We start from the raw sequence: 18,908 nt of genomic DNA on the forward strand, positions 1-18,908 counted from the left end.
TTTATTTATTTTTAAAAAAGATTTTATTTGTTTATTCATAAGAGAGACACAGAGAGAGAGAGAGAGAGGCAGAGACACAGGCAGAGGGAGAAGCAGGCTCCATTCAGGGAGCCCGATGTGGGACTCGATCTCCAGTCTCCAGCATCACACCCCAGGCTGCAGGTGGTGTCAAAATGCTGCACCACCGGGGCTGCCCTGCTCCAAAATTCTTTTAGATGTAAAACTAGAATGCCTGTACCCATCACTCTCAACTATATCCTATTTTCCACCAGAACTGAAGAGTTTGATACTTTTCCTCCTACTCAAGTTAATGGCAGGTAATGTCCAAAAACAAAACAAAACAAAACAAAACAAAAAAGTCAGACCTCTTCAAACAGAGAACTGTTTGAGTATATTCAATCAACATTTATCAAAAGCTAAGATCCATGGCTAGAAGTAACCTTGTCACACAAACCCAGATAATTACCAATTACCACCAAACCATAAAAGCTGAACTGGTGAGCCTAAAATTATTTCTATCTCACTTAAAACATTTTTGTCTTTGTCAATGATTCATCTCCAAAGGAACTCAAAAGCAAGATATAAATTTTAAAATCAAATACATCAAAAAATAAAATAAAATGAAATAAATCTTTAGACACTGGCTTTGTACCTTACACACGGAGACATGGGAAAGTTACTATGTTTGTTGTATTTATAGAGGTAAATAAGATTATATAAAATATTATAGCTATTTCAGAAACCACTAAATATCTGAGATAATCTAAATTTCACGCAGCTTGGATTCAAAAGCCAGTCCCAGCGTTTGTGGTCATGTAATAACTGGTAAAACAGTTAAGCTTTCTGAGCCACATCTCTAAAAAAATTAAACTTTTTTTTTTAAAGATTTTATTTATTCATTCATAGAGATGTAGAGAGAGAGAGAGAGAGAGAGGCAGAGACACAGGCAGAGGGAGAAGCAGGCTCCATGCAGAGAGCCTGACGTGGGACTCGATCCAGGGACTCCAGGATCACGCCCTGGGCTGCAGACAGCACTAAACCGCTGTGCCACCGGGGCTGCCCAAAATTAAACTTTTTTTTTTAATTAAACTTTTTTAAAGAAAAGATTTCTATTTATTTATTCATGAGAGACACAGAGAGAGAAAGGCAGAGACATAGGCAGAGGGAGAAGCAGTCTCCACTCAAAAAGCCTGATGTGGGACTCGATCCCGGAATCACACCCCGAGCTGAAGGCAGATGCTCAACCGATGAACAACCCCAGGTGTCCCTCATTAGTTATTTTTAAATATATTTTGAAGTGAATTTCTTTTGAAGACTTTTTTTTTTTTTTAAGATTTATTTATTTATTTATGATAGAGAGAGAGAGGCAGAGACACAGGCAGAGGGAGAAGCAGGCTCCATGCCAGGAGCCTGACGTGGGACTCGATTCCGGGACTCCAGGATCGTGCCCTGGGCCAAAGGCAGGCGCTAAACCGCTGAGCCACCCAGGGATCCCTCTTTTGAAGACTTTTGATATGCTGTGACATATGCCAGTTAATTAGTCGTAGCCTCTCTTAGGTTTTTCTAAGTTTATGTACAAATTTTTTAAAACAAAAAAAATATTTATTTATAAGAGACACACACAGAGAGAGAGGCAGAGACATAGGCAGAGCGGGGAGCCTGATGCGGCACTTGATCCCAGGACCCCAGGATCCCAACCTGAGCCAAAGGCAGATGCTCAACCACTGAGACACCCAGGTGTCCCAAGTTTATGTACAAATTTCACTGTCAAGTTGATTCAAAAAAAATTTTTTGTTTGAATGGAGTACAATTAATTTGTGTCTGTGCAGATAAAAGATACATTTGATGTAAGAAATAAAAAATTCTCTCAAATGCTTGCAGTTGCTTCACTGGGTCTAAAAATTTAGCTTTCTTATCATATACCCAAGAGACACTATGTCTAAGGTCCTGAATCCCCCTTATGGTCTGTTCTGCATAAGCCACTATCCAAAGCCTACATGGGCATTATTTATGGGGATTTCCCGCTTCTGGAGTTATTCTCATAAATGTTTGATGCTGGATAGTACATGATGCTTTCCAGAAAAGCATTCATGAGCTACCTAGAGTCCCGGTTAAAGGAGAACGTTCACTACTATCTGTCTCCCTTCACCTCATTTCCCTAAAGTCATTAAATACTTTGTGACCCACTCTCAGTACTGACTATATGTGGCTTTATTTAGTTTTATTTAAATACAATAATCACCAGTGAAAAACTAACATTCAAACAGGTAGAACAGAACACTGACAATAATATTTCCCTCTGCTCCTCCATACCAGCCTCCTACTTTCCCCATTCTGAATCTTGTCTTTTATCATCCCCATGCTACTTGAAAGTAGACACTTCAGCGTCTGAGGTCATGTCTAGAGTCCCTGTTTACAGTCGAATTTGTAACTGTCCTACATTCAGGATCGGCATGTTACTGCGCAGAGCCTGCAAGTGGCAGTTTCAGTTTTCACCATAGCAGCAGGTCAGGCTATATTTAACATGTACCCTCTTCTCTGCTGAAAGGCTGCAGCTGCAGCTCTGTTAGTTTGTGAACAAAAGAGGACAAGTGGGAATTGAGGGATTCTAATGGAAAGCTGTAAATGGATTCAGCTCAGTCACAAATTAAATGGCCTGTATTTAAAGGTCAAAGGCAGTCTAGTTTAACAATATTATAATCTTAATTAAATGCTTAAAACACAGCAGTGACAATTTCTATATTTCTGTACTGTTTTAATGTATATCGTTTGGTCCAAAGACTGGGACATACACACTATAATGAATGGAAATGTTTAGGAAAATTACAATTCCAGGAATACGAAGTGTAACAAGTAAAAACTTATCGATAATTTTATGGATGTAGAGAGCACAATTTCCAAGCAGGGGCAATGGTACACCTAGATAGCAAAGAAATAAGAAGTATCAAAAGAACTTTGAATAATGCCCTAATTGGATAAGAGATATTACAGCCTTCCAAGAGGACTTCTTGAAAGAAAACATCCCTTGGTAAAAATCAGTATTCTGCTGTTGTTATTCCCTCAAAGAATACACCTTGGGAAGAGACCCACACTACACTGAAACAGACTGTTCTTAGCTTGGAAGATTGATATGAGGGGCCAAAATCACCCCAAGGAGACTGAACAAGGATAACTGTAAAGTTTAGTGTTGGATTCCAAAAACAACATATGCAAAAAACAAGGGGGTAGGGAGTGGGGAGAGAAAGGATGTGATTTAGCAGTACTTATGACTCACTAAATTAACATTAAATGGAGCTAAGAAAATCCACTGACCTCAGACCATATTGATAAAATAAAGCCTTCTGAACAAGGAAGGTAACAGTTCCAATCCACTCTGAGCTGGCTAAGAGTGTGCCCTTCTAGATATTGCACTACAAAAAGGAACTAAAACATCAAGGTCGAGCAGAGGTGGGTGAGGGAGAGGGACAGATGAAGTCGCTAGAGTGTTTTTAAGAAAGAGAAAGAGATCAAGATTTCATAAATGTGAAGGTCTATTACAAGGATTAGGTTTGTTCTACATGATTCCAGAGGCATCAGAGACCACATAAAATATGGGCAACGAGAACTCAAAAGGCCCTGAGATGTTGCAAAGAAGGTGAAGAGGAAGACACACAGAGGAATAAGGATACCAGAGTATGAACTCCAGGGTGAAAGAGAATGGACCAGAGAGCCTTTAAAACTTCTGAGAATTGGGCAGCCCTGGTGGCTCAGCTGTTTAGCGCCGCCTTCAGCCTCGCATGTGATCCTGGATACCTGGGATTGAGTCCCACATCAGGCTTCCTGCATGGAGCCTGCTTCTCCCTCTGCCTCTCTCTCTCTCTCTCTCTCTCTGTCTCTCATGAATAAATAAATTTAAAAAATCTTTAAAAAAATAAGTTGGAAACGTGTGTTAATAACAACAAAATAAAAAAAAAACACTTCTGAGAATCTTTTTTTTTTTTTTTGAGAGACAGAGTAAGAGTGGAGGAGGAGAGGAAGAGAGGAAGCAGACTCCCCACTGAGCGGGAAGCCCAATGTGCAGCTTGATCTCATGATTCTGAGATCAGGACTTGAGCTGAAATCAACAGTCAGGCATAATTGACTGAGTCATCCAAGGCATCCCTGGGAATCTATAATCTTAAGATTGTCCTGGCCCCTCTGACAAAAGAGGTTCTACAGAGAAAATGGCAGTTTTTTTCAACATATTCTGATTGCTCTACATCTGCAGTCTCATTTCATAGACCAATGAGAAACATGACTGCAGATACAGGAAAAATACCTGAAGTACTGAATTAGGAGCCAAGAGACAAGTTTTAGTCTTTTTTTTTTTTTTTTTTTTTTTTTTTTTTTTTTTTTTTTAGTTTTAGTCTTTATATGCTATTAACTGTGTGTTACCCTGGACGAACACCACAGACTCTGTAAAACTCAGATTATTCAACTATAAAATGAGAGTTGTATTATTACTATTTTTTAAAGATTTTATTTATTCATGAGACACACAGAGAGAAGGCAGAGACCCAGGCAGAGGGAGAAGCAGGCTCCTCGCAGGGAGCCTGATGTGGGACTCAATCCTGGAAATCTGGGATCACATCCTGAGCCGAAGGCAGATGCTCAACCTCTGAGCCACCGAGGTGTGCTGAGGGAGTTGTATTAGAGGTATTTCTATCATCTGTTAAGTCTTCAACTTTTTTTTTTTTAAGGTTTTATTTATTTATTCATGAGAGACACACAGAGAGAGGCAGAGATGCAGACAGAGGGAGAAGCAGGCTTCCCGAGGGGAATCTGATGTAGGACTTAGTCCCAGGAACCTGGGATCACAACCTGAGCCAAGGCAGATGCTCAACCACTGAGCCACCTAGGTGTCCCAAGTCTTCAATTTCTGAGGTGAGGTACACTAATATCTTCTCTGTTAAATGTCACTGAACTGTGTTAATGTCCACATTTCTAAAAATAAGAGTCAAGTAATAATTGGATGATTACTGACTCCATCTATTTAAAAATGCAAAATAAAAAGAATATTTTATCTTTAATCTTTTAAAATCTTTAATGTGATCTTAATATATTTTTATTAAAAAAATTTTTTTTTATTATTTTTTCTAGAGGGAGGTGAGAGAGAGAGAAAACACAATTACAGGAGGAGGAGAAGGGGAAAGGAGAGAGAGAGAGAGAGAGAGAGAGAACCTTAAGCAGGCTCTACACCCACCGTGATGCACGACACAGCCTTGATATCGTGAGCCTGAGATTATGACCTGAGCTGAAATCAAGAGTTGGACACTTAACTGAGCCACCCAGGTGCCCTAAAACAGAAATATGATTAACAAAATTTCTTAAAACTAGATGGTAAATATATATATTTTAAAGATTTATTTATTTATTTATGATAAACATAGAGAGAAAGAGAGGCAGAGACACAGGAGGAGGGAGAAGCAGGCTCCATGCCGGGAGCCCGATGTGGGACTCGATCCCGGGACTCCAGGATCACGCCCTGGGCCAAAGGCAGGTGTTAAACCACTGAGCCACCCAGGGATCCCCGATGGTAAATATATTTAACTAGTATAACACAAATTAAAAAATAATTGTGTCCTCCAGTTGTAGAGTGGAAATTACTTTGTACTTAATATTTAACACAATATAGAAAAGTTAATATAAAACCTGAGCTTAGGCTAACTGCAAAGTTCACCTAAGTGCTTCTAATCATTTATGGTGTGTTTTATGGCTTCCTTTCATTTATTTTTATTTTTAAAGATTTTATTTATCTGAGAGAAAGAGCATGAGGGGTGGGGAGGGGCAGAGGAAGAGGGAGAAGCAGACTCCCCACTGAGCTGGGAGCCCGATATGGGGCTTGATCCTAGGACCCTGAAATTATGACCTGAGCCGGAGGCAGATGGTTAACGGACTGAGCCACCCAGGTGCCCCTATGGCTTCCTTTTAAAGCTAACCAAAAGGGAACATTCAAGTGCTATGAAGTTTCAGATGTTGTTGTTTTTTAGTGAATTTGTATTAAAACTTTGCAAAATTGTAGGATTAAGTACCTAGAATTTTACCTTCAAAGGCATATCAAAATAACATCAATGAGTCAGCTGGCAAATATTATACATCTAATAATCCAAGATGCCCAGGAGTGCATTTTAGTTCCTCCCCCTTTAAATACTGCTAGAACCAATGGCAATGAGAGGACTCAACAGATCTTCTGTAGGGCTACAATCTGGGAACTTTTCTTGACTGTGTGGCCTCTATAATGAATGGAACAAATATGAAAAAAATTTTATACCTGCCCTCATAGGCCTCATATTTCCAGATTCTTTGTTTTGGCAACATATTATCACATATTCAAAGGGTAAAATAAAATTTTCATAAAACCTTTCCAGAAGTTCCAATTTGTTGCCCCCAAAATATCAAACTCTGATAAATTGGAAAAAGCAGTTCCACTACCTTTGGTCCCTTTTTAGGAGGAAAAAAATCTTCATTTGGAAAGAAAGTGAGCTGGAATACACTTTGAGGTGTGCTCAATAAATCTCGTGTCTTTAGTTCCATCACAAATGGGTGGCAGGTTATCTATCACTCAAGGTCTTGCTCTTTGTCTCAGGATTAAAATTCTAATTATAAACCTTAAAAGCACAGTGAATAGTCTAAAACTGCTAAAAGAATGAATAAGGAACATTTTAAAAGTATGTATATTTGGAAAAGCCTTATTTTAAATTTGTTTTGTAAAACAGAAATCTCCTCTTTACCTGTTGTTCACCGTTATTAAGTAGGCAGTGACACTTATGCCAGCTATACAAAAAGAGAACAGCAAGACACAATACCAGAGCTCTCAAGTACTCCCAACACAATTGTGATAGATCAGATACAGTTGTGAACATGTGTTCATGCAGTGAAGTTCTGCACACATGTTCCTCTATGAATTAAAGAAAAAAATAAAAAGTTCAAGGGATCTCCTTTAGCACAGAGTTCTAACCATCATGGCCTGCTGCTGCTGGAGGCAACTATATAGTACTGCATGAAAAAAGATTGACTAAAAAGATCTGATTCCAGTTTCAACTCCGCTCCTTACCAGTTGTGTGACCTTCAGAAAGTCCAATTCTCTAAATGATCACTACTTCAGAGACAGAGGATTAATAAGGATTAAAAGAAATAATAGGAAAATACTATGCAAATTGTAGGTGTTGCTTCAATTTACACATACACAATTGACTCCTGAATAACATGGGTTTTGGGGCACCAGGGTGGGTCAGTTGGTTGAGCACCTGACTCTTTGTTTTGGCTCAGGTCATGATCTCATGGGCTGTGGGATGGAGCCCTCTGTCAGGCTCCACACAAAGATTCTCTCCCTCTACCTCATACACACACACTCTCTCTCAAATCTTTTTAAATTTTATTTATTTGTGAGAGAGAAGGAACACGATGGGTGGGAGAAGAAGAGACAGAGGGACAAGCAGATTCCCCACTGAGCAGGGAGCCCAACGCTGGGTTCAATTCCAGGACCCTGAGATCATGACCTGAGCTGAAAGCAGATGCTTAATGGACTGAGCCACTCAGGTGTCCCTTCCTTATGATTTTCTTAATAACCATTTTCTTTTCTCTAGCTTACTTTACTGTAAGTATATAGTATAAAATACATATAACATATAAAATGTGTTAATTGATTGTTAATGTTATCAGTAAGGCTTCTAACCAACAGTAGACTATTAATAGTTAAGTTTTTGGGGAACTGACAGTTTTAAGTCAATTTTTTGACTGAGGGTGGGTGTACCTAACTCCCAAGGTGTTCAAGGGCTAACTGTACTTTCTGTTTATACAGAAATGACTTGGCACATCCCATCGTGGCTTTGAGAGCCATCTTTTACTATGCCATTTGCCCTCCAGCCATTAAGGTGAATCGTGCTTTCCCAGACACAGCTCTGTTTCTACTTATGTTGCCTGATTTGCCCTCTGATATTCATTTACTGAAAACACATACTCATACTCTAAGACCTGGCTCAAATATCATCTCCTCAAGGAAGTTTTGAGGAATCTTTTTTTTTTTTTTTTAAAGTAAGTTCTAGGTCCACTGTGGAGCTCAAACTCATGACCCTGAGGTCAGGAGTCCTAAGCTCTACCAACTAAGCCAGCCAGTTGCCCCACTACTGAATCTTTCTAATGGAATCTGTCCCATCTCTCTGATGATCTCCTAATGTGCTTCTTTTAGACCTTGACTGTAAGTGACTCAGGCCTACTATACGGTGTAGTCAGTCATGTACTGATCTGGTGGAAGCCCTGGGCAGTGGGGATGCCTTATTTTATTTACCTTCCTTCCCCTTATGCTTGGTATTTGGGATTTAATACCAGCTTTGCAACTAAGTAGTAAATTCAGCTTCTCCAGATGTATAAAAGAGATGGCTGACTTAGAATCACTATTCTCTACAGAAAAAACAGAATCAGAGAGAGAATTAAAATTCTATATCCATGTTTTTAGAGTCTTTACAACTTTCATATTGAACACTTACAGGTAGTTTTCACTGAATTTCTATTTAGACAAAATTTCACTACCATATAAAAGATAAAGCCAAGAACAAACTCTAAAATTATTACCTGAAAATACTTTCTTGGGGAATTTTCAATTACTGAAATAACTAGTATTCCAGAGTTTGTTCTCTAATTTAATCCATCTGCCAACTTACTACATTTATATAAATAGCTTTTTATCTTGGTGCCGACAGCTGTGCCAGCTACAGTCAACCAGTCTGGTCTTGTACCATTACCACTATCTGACTCAGCAAGCTGGCAGGGCCACAGAGGAACAAGTTCTTTACTTGTGTGAGTCTCCTCAAGGACAGGAATTCTTTTTTTTTTTTTTTTTTTTTTAAGGACAGGAATTCTATCTAAACACATTCCTGGTATTCCCAGCATCTAAACTCTGTGCCTTCCAAACAGATGCCATTCAGCAATATTTATTGAATTCCATTCTCCAGGCACTGTGACTTCATCACACATTCTGAAAGAAAAGATGCCCAATCAATTTCATGTCCTTAGTTCCATTACAAATGGGTAATAGGTTATCATTCAAGGTCTCATCCTTTGCAACAGGTATTAGTGGTAAAACAGACTTTAAAGCATAGATTTTCATGTCTGCATGAAACTATATTAACATATTTCTAGTAACAACAACCATTAAAAAAAAAAAAAAAAAAGCCCAATCACATGCCATATACCAGTAAGCAATCCATGGTGACCTTTTTAGGACTATCAGAGAAGGAAGTTTCCGAATCTTCATTGCTTCAAGAACATAAAGATAAACTTACCATCATCTAAAGTGATGTCCTGTAGACCAATTGTTGAAAAGTTAGGTTCCTGCTCTTCAGGTTCAGGCTTAATGTTCACAGTTGCCTCATCAGGTGGAAATGAAGCTGGATCACACAAATTGTGACATATTAAGGATGAAGGTGCAGAAAGACCTCCCTGGCCTGTACTTTGTGCTTGCGTTGAGTGCTGTCCAGAATGCATTCTGGTGGTTAGAGACGGTGATGAGGCAGTTCCTGAGCTAGGAGATTGGTAAGGCATAGGCTGTAGCTGAGGAGATGGTGGCCCAGAAAGTGGTGAACTAGCCAGGGGATGAGAGGCTGCTGGGGAAGCTGTTGTAGCAGACCCTGAATGTGAAGGACCATATGTAATGGGTTGTAACTGAGGGGAAGGCTGGCCTGTGACCTGGTCAGTCCCTGGAGAAGAAAGAGATCTTTGTCCTGTGTTCGAACAATGGTATCCCAATGACTGCAGGTGAGGCAGGGTCTGCACCGAGTGAGGTGTGTGAGCTAAAAGATGTCCTGTTGGGCCTGAATTTGAAGAATGAAAAGGTATGGATGATGGCGGTTGACAGCCAAGATTTATTAAAGTAGGAAGAGCTGCATCCTGTGGAAACAAAACCGGATCAAATTCTTGACTAGAGGCAGCATTAACTGGAAGACAAGTTGGTCCGTTGTACACATTAGTTTGCATAGGCTGATAGGAAGACCCCACAGGAGGTGTTGGTGTGACTTGAAAAGGCTGGTGCATGATTGAAGAAGGTATCATTTGCTGTTCTTTACCAGCACTTTCATCCCTACACTGCAACTGTGGCAGATGACATGAAGTTACCATGGATGCATATGTTTGCTGGATGGGACAAACCAAGCTTCTCTGTGTTGACAGTACACTATCATGTGGGTGTCCTGTGTCTGAGGAAGGTCTCTGGGTTTGGGCAGGATGAGGCACAGACAATGCTGGAACTGAAGACAAGTCAACCTCTTCTTTGTGTTCTTGCTTCATCAAAACTAAAAAGAAAATGATTAAAACAAATATTATTACATAATATATACAATGATTATGAAAGGCCTTCATTCTAGGCTACATAACTATAAGGATGCATCCAAGCCAGGGGTTAAAAGTTCAAATGCCTTCAGAGAAGTCAAATACTATAAAATATGTGAAGTCAATAAGCAAAAGACAACAGGGAGTAGAGTTCTTGCTCTAGAAGTATTCAAGTTAAAAAAACAGTAATACTTCATAGAGCTTTATGAAGTGAAGTGGAAAGATCTCTAAAACATTCCTAAATAACAAAAAAAGTGAGTTGCAGAACAATGTATACATATCAAAATTCTTATAAAGTATCATGTCGGGCTCCCTGCATGGAGCCTGCTTCTCCCTCTGCCTGTGTCTCTGCCTGTCTCTCTCTCTGTGTCTCTCATGAATAAATAAAATCTTAAAATAAATAAAAGTATCATGTGTGTATATACACTAATGCATAATACATGTACACATGTTTTTGCTTATATAGGTATTGATACCTCCAGAAAGATGTCATGAAACTGGTAACTGCTGGAAATGGAAACTAGGTGACTAGGGAATAACAGCAGGAGCCAGATTTACTTCCTTTTTTTTTTTTTTTTTAAGATTTCATTTGCTTAACTGAGTCACCCAGGTGCCCCGGATTTACTATTTATTTATTTATTTATTTATTCATTCATTCACTCATTCATGAAAGACACACAGAGAGAGAGGCAGAGACACAGGTAGAGGGAGAAGTAGGCTCATGAAGGGAGCCCGATGAGGGACTCGATCCCGGGACTCCAGGATCACACCTTGCGCTAAAGGCAGGCACCAAACGGCTGAGCCACCCAGGGATTCCCCATGGATTTACTTTCTATTCTATGAAAGTTTTTATATATTTTTTAGTGTTTTCAACCTGGTATATATACTATATATTCAAAAATAAATGATTTTTTTAAAAAACAAATGATTTTATAAAACCCTCCAAAACTCTATGGCCTAGTAAAAGCCTTGAATTTTAAGGAGCACCTGGGTGGCTCAGTTAAGTTGCTGCCCCCCGCCCTTTTTTGATTATTTATTTATTTTTTTTATTTATTTATGATAGTCACAGAGAGAGAGAGAGAGGCAGAGACACAGGCGGAGGGAGAAGCAGGCTCCATGCACCGGGAGCCTGATGTGGGATTCGATCCTGGGTCTCCAGGATCGCGCCCTGAGCCAAAGGCAGGCGCCAAACCGCTGCGCCACCCAGGGATCCCTTTTGATTATTTATTTATTCATGAGAGACACGAGAGAGGCAGAGACATAGGCAGAGGGAGAAGCAGGCTCCATGCAGGGAGCCCAACGTGGGACTCAATCCTGAGACTCCAGGATCATGCCCTGAGCTGGAAGGCAAACACGTCTAATCGCTGAGTCACCCAGACATCCCAAGTGGCTGCCTTTGGATCAGGACATGATCTCAGAGTCCTGAGATCAGTCCTAGATTGGACTCCCTGCTCAGTGGGAATCTAGTTCTTCCTTTCTCTCTGCTGCTCCCCATTTGTGCTCTCTTGCTTGCGTGCTCTCTCTCTCAAATAAATAAATGAAATCTTAAAAACAAAAACAAGACCAAAAACCTTGAATTTGAGACCTCTGGTGGTACCCTAGCAGTAACCTACCAGTCACCTATTTTTCATGTTGTACCATATACCAGAGATCTAATCTAATCTTCATAGAGCTTCTAGTTTACAATGATCTTCACATATACCTCATCTGATCTTCAATCACCAACAGATACAAATTGCATGAGGAATATGAAGGATCAATAAAAGGCTCAAACTGTTTGAGCTAATAAACTAATTCAACAAAGCTGTAGGACACAAAATCAGCATGTAGAAATCAGTTATCTTCCTATAAACTAGCAATAAACAATCTGAGAAGGAAACTGAGAAAATGATTTCATTTACAATAGAATCAAAAAATAATACTAAAGAACAAATTTGTAGAAATGAATGCATTTTGCTTATTTTAATGTTTATCAAAACTAAACCATCAGTTAATTTTTTGTGTGTCAAACAACAGATTTCATTTCTCTTGGGAAATACTTCAGTCCACTTTTCTAAAAATTATCTACTTTATCCTCCTATTAAAGTGCTAAAGTTCCTCTAAAAATAATTTTCCTGGGCTGAACATCCTGACTCTTGATTCCATTTTTTTTAAGGATTTTATTTATTTTTTCTTGAAAGGCACAGAGACAGAGGCAGAGACAAAGGCAGAGAGAGAAGCAGGTTCCCTACAGGGAGTTCGATGAGGAGCTCGTTCCCTGGACCCCAGGGTCATGACCTGAGCCAAAGGCAGACGCTTAATCACTGAGCCACCCAGGTGCCCCCAGCAATGTTTTCTTTTTGCAGAAATAGACCCATCCTAAAATTTGGTTTCAGTTCAGGTTGTGATCTCAGGGTCCTGGGATCGAGCCCCATGCTCAGGTCTGCTTGTCCCTCTCCCTCCCCCCTGCTCTTGCTCGATTTCTCTAAAATCAAGTCTTAAAAATAAAAATAATTTTCTTGAAATTGTATCTCTTTGTTCCTTCCACGTTTACACTACCTTAAACTAACATTAAAAATTTCAAGATCTTCACTAAAACGTAAGTACTTCATTCTAGGTCAAAATAACAATGAGAACCAAAGCATAGTGAAACCTCATCTGACTATTTATTTTCTATTTTTCTTTAAAGATATTATTTGAGAGAGAAAGAGAGAGCACAAGCAAGGGTGAAGGGCAGAGGGACAAGCAGACTCTCTGTTAAGTAGGGAGCTGGAAGTGGAGCTCCATCCCAGGACTCCAGGATCATGACCTGAGCCACTTAACCTGAGACACCAAGGCACCCCCTCATCAGATCATCTACTGAAACCTTGCCAAGTACAAGTCTCTTCACATAAGCATGGTCTCAACTGGAGGATATGAAAGTATGTAAAAATTAAAATAGCCTTAATAGTATGTTTATTATAGAGTAGGTAATTAACAGAGCACTTGTGTGGGAGTGCATCTGAACTTGACACTTTTTTTTTTAAACACAACTACCTACTTATGTGACCAAATCAAATTTTACTCCTTATTTATTTATTCATGAGAGGCACACATACAGAGAGAGGCAGAGACACAGGCAGAGGGAGAAGCAGGCGCCATCCAAGGAGCCCGATGCGGGACTGGATCCCGGGACTCCAGGATCACACCCTGGGCCAAAGGCAGGAGCCAAACCGCTGAGCCACCCAGGGATCCCAACACTTTTCTCTAGTGTCCTAGCAAGAACAGAATGAGCTCATTATTCACCTGTGTTAGTCTCTAAATCTGCCAAGTGACACATGAGTACACCCTTAATTAACAAGACAACCCTTAAAACAGAGAGAAAGCATATCACCAGTCTTATTGCTTCTGCCCCAATGCTAACATTCCTAAACCAGGCCTGTCTCCAGTTTCTCATTCTTGCCCAGGTATTCCTTTGTTTGTTTTTTCCTTTTTTAAGATTTAGATTCAATTTACCAACATATAGTATAATACCCAGTGCTCATCCCATCAAGTGCCCTTAGTGCCCGTCACCCATTGCCCAGGTATTTCAAATATGGTTCACTGTGCCCAACAACTCTGACCTCTCTTATGTCTTAATGTACTTAATTTTCTTTTGACTCTGGCACAATTAGAACTTTCTACCTGTACTACTACTGGATTCTATTTCCCTCTTCTACTTTAGCTTCTACTCTGGTCCCAAGGCACAGTAAATGCCATACCCAGAATGACATTTTCATGTAAAGGAGGGAGAATATTAAGAAAGCCTCTCATCTCTCAATTAGTCCTGAATGGAGGAGGTGAGGCCCCTGGTTACATAGTGGCTGGTTATCTAAAAAGGAGACAGAGGGACTGAGAACTACAGCATATCCACCTTTTTTGCATGATCCAATCCCTGTTTTTTATGTGCACTCAGATTGAGAGTTCTGCTTTGCTAAATTGAGTATATTTCCACTTTGCCAAATCAACTATCATTTTTTTGTCTATAGGGATTAAGAATCCAACCTGACCAAAACTAAGAAGCCCTCTTTGCTGGTCTATGATTGTTTGTTTTTACTTAGAGGGAGATACAGTTAAAGAGACCTTATAATATCTAGAATGAGTTGAATATTAGATTACCTAATTTTAGATTTAGAAATAGATTAACTCTACCTTTTGTGTTAAATATGGTCATTCCCAAGTTTAGAATGTTATGGATAAAGGGATCCAGGGGGGAAAAATCTACTGGTCTACTGGTTTTCAAATCGTAAGAAACCTCTCTTCTCTTCTTCAAGTAATGGATATGGAAGAGTAGCATCCATAGAATAGAAGCTCTCTGGATTCCTCTTCCAGTATAACCAGAATACCCAAACTAGATTTCACCTTTTTTATATATTGGCTTTTTGCCTAAGACTTTATCTGAAGAGTAAAACAATTTATTTATTTATTTATTTATTTATTTATTTATTTATTTATTTATTTATTTATTTATTTTTAAATTTTTTTAAAATTTTATTTATTTATGATAGGCACACAGTGAGAGAGAGAGAGAAGCAGAGACATAGGCAGAGGGAGAAGCAGGCTCCATGCACCGGGAGCCTGACGTGGGATTCGATCCCGGGTCTCCAGGATCGCGCCCCGGGCCAAAGGCAGGCGCCAAACCACTGCGCCACCCAGGGATCCCTAAAACAATTTAAATAACTTGAAAACCATTGCCTTTTTAGACTTATATCCTCCTTGTATAGAGATTAATAAGTGGGTACATTCTGTGGCAGAACTGAGACCTGATCTCCTGACTGTAAGGCAGCCCTCTCTCTCAACGGGAGACTGGAAAACCACAATCCAAAAGCCTGTCCAGTCAACTACTTAGAGCATAGAATATACTTTCCCATAGATAATATATTATACATGAAAGTTTGATTCTAATGTTGTCCCCCAAAGCCCCACTATTCCAAAACCAGAGCTCAGATGGTACCTCCAGTACAAATAACTACTGCTAGGCTTCAAAGGAAGGTATATTCCCTCATAAGCTTCAAGTATACTGGGATGGAAGAAAGGGTTCCCACATCACAAGTTTTTGTTTTTGTTTTTGTTTTTTAAGTAAAGATTTTATTTATTCATGAGAGATACACAGAGAGAGGTAGAGACATAGGCAGAGACAGAGACATCAGCTTTCCCGTGGAGCCTGATGTGGGACTCCATCCCAGGACTCTGGCATCATGGCCTGAGCTTCCAACGGCAAACACTCAACCACCAAGCCACCCAGGCGCCCCTACATCAGAAGTTTTGAAGCTAGAGGCTGAGTAGAAATTCAGGCAACACCACTGGGAAGGGCTCCTGATTAGGTAATTTGTGAATCATACACATATACTGGGAATGTTCTTCAATTTATAAAGTAAACTAACTATGGGACAAAGAAGGCTAAATATAATTTCTAATTTAAAAAAAGTTATTACACCTGAAGCTAACATAGCATTGTATATCAACTATACTTCAATAATAAAAATTAAATAAAAAACTCAAAACAGCCATTTGCAACTGATTATTCTTTGATTGGATATTGATATTGATCAGATTCCTATTGCTGGAGGGTTGTCAAAAAGGTAACAAATTATCAAACCCTTAATAAAAAACAAGCAACTTAGTAGACACTTAACCTAACTGAGCCACCCAGACGCCCCTGAATATCTAAGATTTTTATAACTAAAATTTATTTATTTATTTATTTATTTATTTTTTTTTTTTTTTAAATTTTTTATTTATGATAGTCACAGAGAGAGAGAGAGAGAGAGGCAGAGACACAGGCAGAGGGAGAAGCAGGCTCCATGCACCGGGAGCCTGATGTGGGATTCGATCCCGGGTCTCCAGGATCGCGCCCTGGGCCAAAGGCAGGCGCCAAACCGCTGCGCCACCCAGGGATCCCTATAACTAAAATTTAAAAAAGAATTGTTGCGACAAATAAAAGGCGAAACTCTTTAATATAAATAATTCATACAAATTAATCAAACAAAACTCTAATATAAGTATCACACACTAGAATACAAGAAGCTACTTAAATTCTGTAAAACTCTATCTGCTCATGAGTAAAAAATAATGTTAAGGTTACAAAACTAGTATACTACATATATTGTGGTCTTATTTTTATTTTAAAATGTTACATTATAAATGGATCACAAAAGGATCTAGAAGGATAGAATGAGAGTTTCAGAGCAGAGGACAATTAGGGTACTTGAAAATATTTTTTCAAGTTGTTTCTTTTCCTCTCTTTTTTTGTCCTCCAAAGACTTTATTTATTTGAGAGAGAGAGAGAGCAAGCACATGAGCTGAGGAGGTGCAGAAGGATAGGGACAAGCAGACTGTGCACTGAGCGCAGAACCAATGCAGGTCCTAATCCCAGAACCTTGAGATCATGACCTTAGTTGAAACCAAGAGTTGGACACCTAACCAAGTGAGGCACCCCTCAACTTTTTTTTTTTAAAGATATTTATTCATGAGAGACACAGAGAGAGGCAGAGACACAGGCAGAGGGAGAAGCGGGCTCCCTGCAGGGAGCCCAATGTGAAACTCCATCCTGGGACCACGGGACCATGCCCTGAGCCTAAGGCAGACACCCAGGCATCCCTCAACTTGTTTGTTTGTTTGTTTATTTAGTTATTTGACACACACAGAAAGAGAGAGAGAGGGGCAGAGACACAGGCAGAGGGAGAAGCAGGCTTCATACAGGAAGCCCAATGTGGGACTCAATCCTGGGTCTCCAGGATCACGTGCCCTGGGCTGAAGGCAGCGCTAAACCGCTGAGCCACTCAGGCTGCCCTCAACTTATCTTTTTTAAAAAATAAATTCATAGTAACGTATTCACTTTTATAAAAATTTTATTTAAAATTTAGAACAAAACAAAAAAAGCCAAATACTACAGAAAAAAAGATAGTAATCAACCAAAATAAGGACTACCCAAAGACTTCTTTTTTTTTTTTTAAGATTTCATTTATTTTTTTTTTATTTTTATTTTTTTTTAGATTTCATTTATTTATTAGAGATAGTGAGCAGGGGGCAGAAGAAGAGTAAGAAGCAGGATACCCAATGAGCAAGGAGCCCAACATGGGGAACCCAGGATCCCAGGATCATGATCTGAGCCTAAGGCAGATGCCTGACTGAGCCATCCAGGTGCCCCCAAATACTTCTTGAATCTATTATTCTGTGTATCCCACCTGATTTGTATTGTCAATCATAAGGCCAGTGATGACGGTAGTTGAATGCAGTATTTTTTCTGCACTCTGGGGCCTCACTGATTTCCATTCTCCTATATAATGCCCTCTGGGGTTCTGCCTTTATATTGTCTGCCCAACTCATGAGCTGATAATGTAAAGGCATTATATTCTCTCCTTTCTGTTTGCCTGTTCAATTACTACCGCTATGATGGTAACAATGAAAACCTCTCATCTGCTGATCCTCTTCTATTGCTTTTTTATTTTTAAACTATCGCAGAAGCCCTCTCTCTTCTTCTTAAGGTTAGATTCTACACTCTCACATCTTCATAGCATTTGATAATGTTCTTAGACTGTATGTTTTTAGTAAGTATCACCCTAAAGGAACCCTACTATCCTATTATCTACCCTAAAGAATCTTAATGCTGCTTAAGAAAGTTATACAGCAAATTAATATTGATAAATTCATGAGTATCAACATCAAAGGTGCCCTTTGGTCATGCTCAGAATCCTATTATGTTTCCGTGGTAACTTACTCTCCCCTTCTTTCTTTCTTTTTTAAAGATTTTATTTATTAATCATGAGAGACACACACAGAGAGAGGCAGAGACACAGGTAGAAGGAGAAGCAGGCTCCATGCCAGGAACCTGATGTGGGACTCAATCCGGGAACTCCGGGACCACGCCCTGGGCCGAAGGCAGACATTCAACTGCAGGCATCCCTATTCTCGCCTTTCAACTATTTCAAACTTGTCCACATTATTCAAACTGCCAAAGCACCCACACTTCCCCTCTGCTCAGACAGAAGACTGCATGCTATTCTCTATCTTTTTAAGACTTATTTATTCATGAGAAACACAGAGACAGACATAGAGGCAGAGGCAGAGGGAGAAGTAGGCTCCCTGCAGGGAGCCATATGTGGGACTCGAACCCGTATCCCAGGATCATGCCCCGAGCCAAAGCAGTAGCTCAACCGTTGAGCCACCCAGGTGTCCCTGCATGCTATTCTTTAAAGAAAAAAGTTGATCCTATCATATGGAAAACTCCCTAAACTCTCCACTACTAAATGTACAAACCTGCCTAATATACATCCATCGTGTTGTTCATCCATACCTTCACTCCAGTTCCTTCTCCCAACTAAAGCCCATTCAATTTTATTATCATTAATGTTGTGAATCACCTTTTTAACCTTCTTGAGTCTCTGCCATATAAATCTTACTCTCCACAGATAGTAATTTGAGAAAAGACTGAACTGGTCATTGAAACCTTGTAAGACAGAAGAAATAGGGGAGAAATGGTTTTTAAACTTTCTTTTAATTGAATATATTTGACATATAACTCTAAAATTTAATGTGTATAATATGTTAATTTGATACATTCATATATT

General features: G+C 39.5%; 1 protein-coding gene across 2 annotated transcripts in view; it reads right to left on the reverse strand.

Moving 5' to 3' along the window:
• Positions 1 to 18,908, reverse strand: part of NFATC3 (nuclear factor of activated T cells 3) — a 138,987-nt gene that overhangs the window by 23,175 nt on the left and 96,904 nt on the right. For both annotated transcript variants that reach the window (XM_041770053.1, XM_041770054.1), the window contains exon 9: positions 9,300 to 10,304. In XM_041770053.1, the coding sequence (XP_041625987.1) occupies positions 9,300 to 10,304 (1,005 nt within the window). The remainder of the gene's footprint in view (positions 1 to 9,299; positions 10,305 to 18,908) is intronic.

Source organism: Vulpes lagopus, chromosome 10 (assembly GCF_018345385.1).
Source record: "Vulpes lagopus strain Blue_001 chromosome 10, ASM1834538v1, whole genome shotgun sequence".
Taxonomy (NCBI): domain Eukaryota; kingdom Metazoa; phylum Chordata; class Mammalia; order Carnivora; family Canidae; genus Vulpes; species Vulpes lagopus.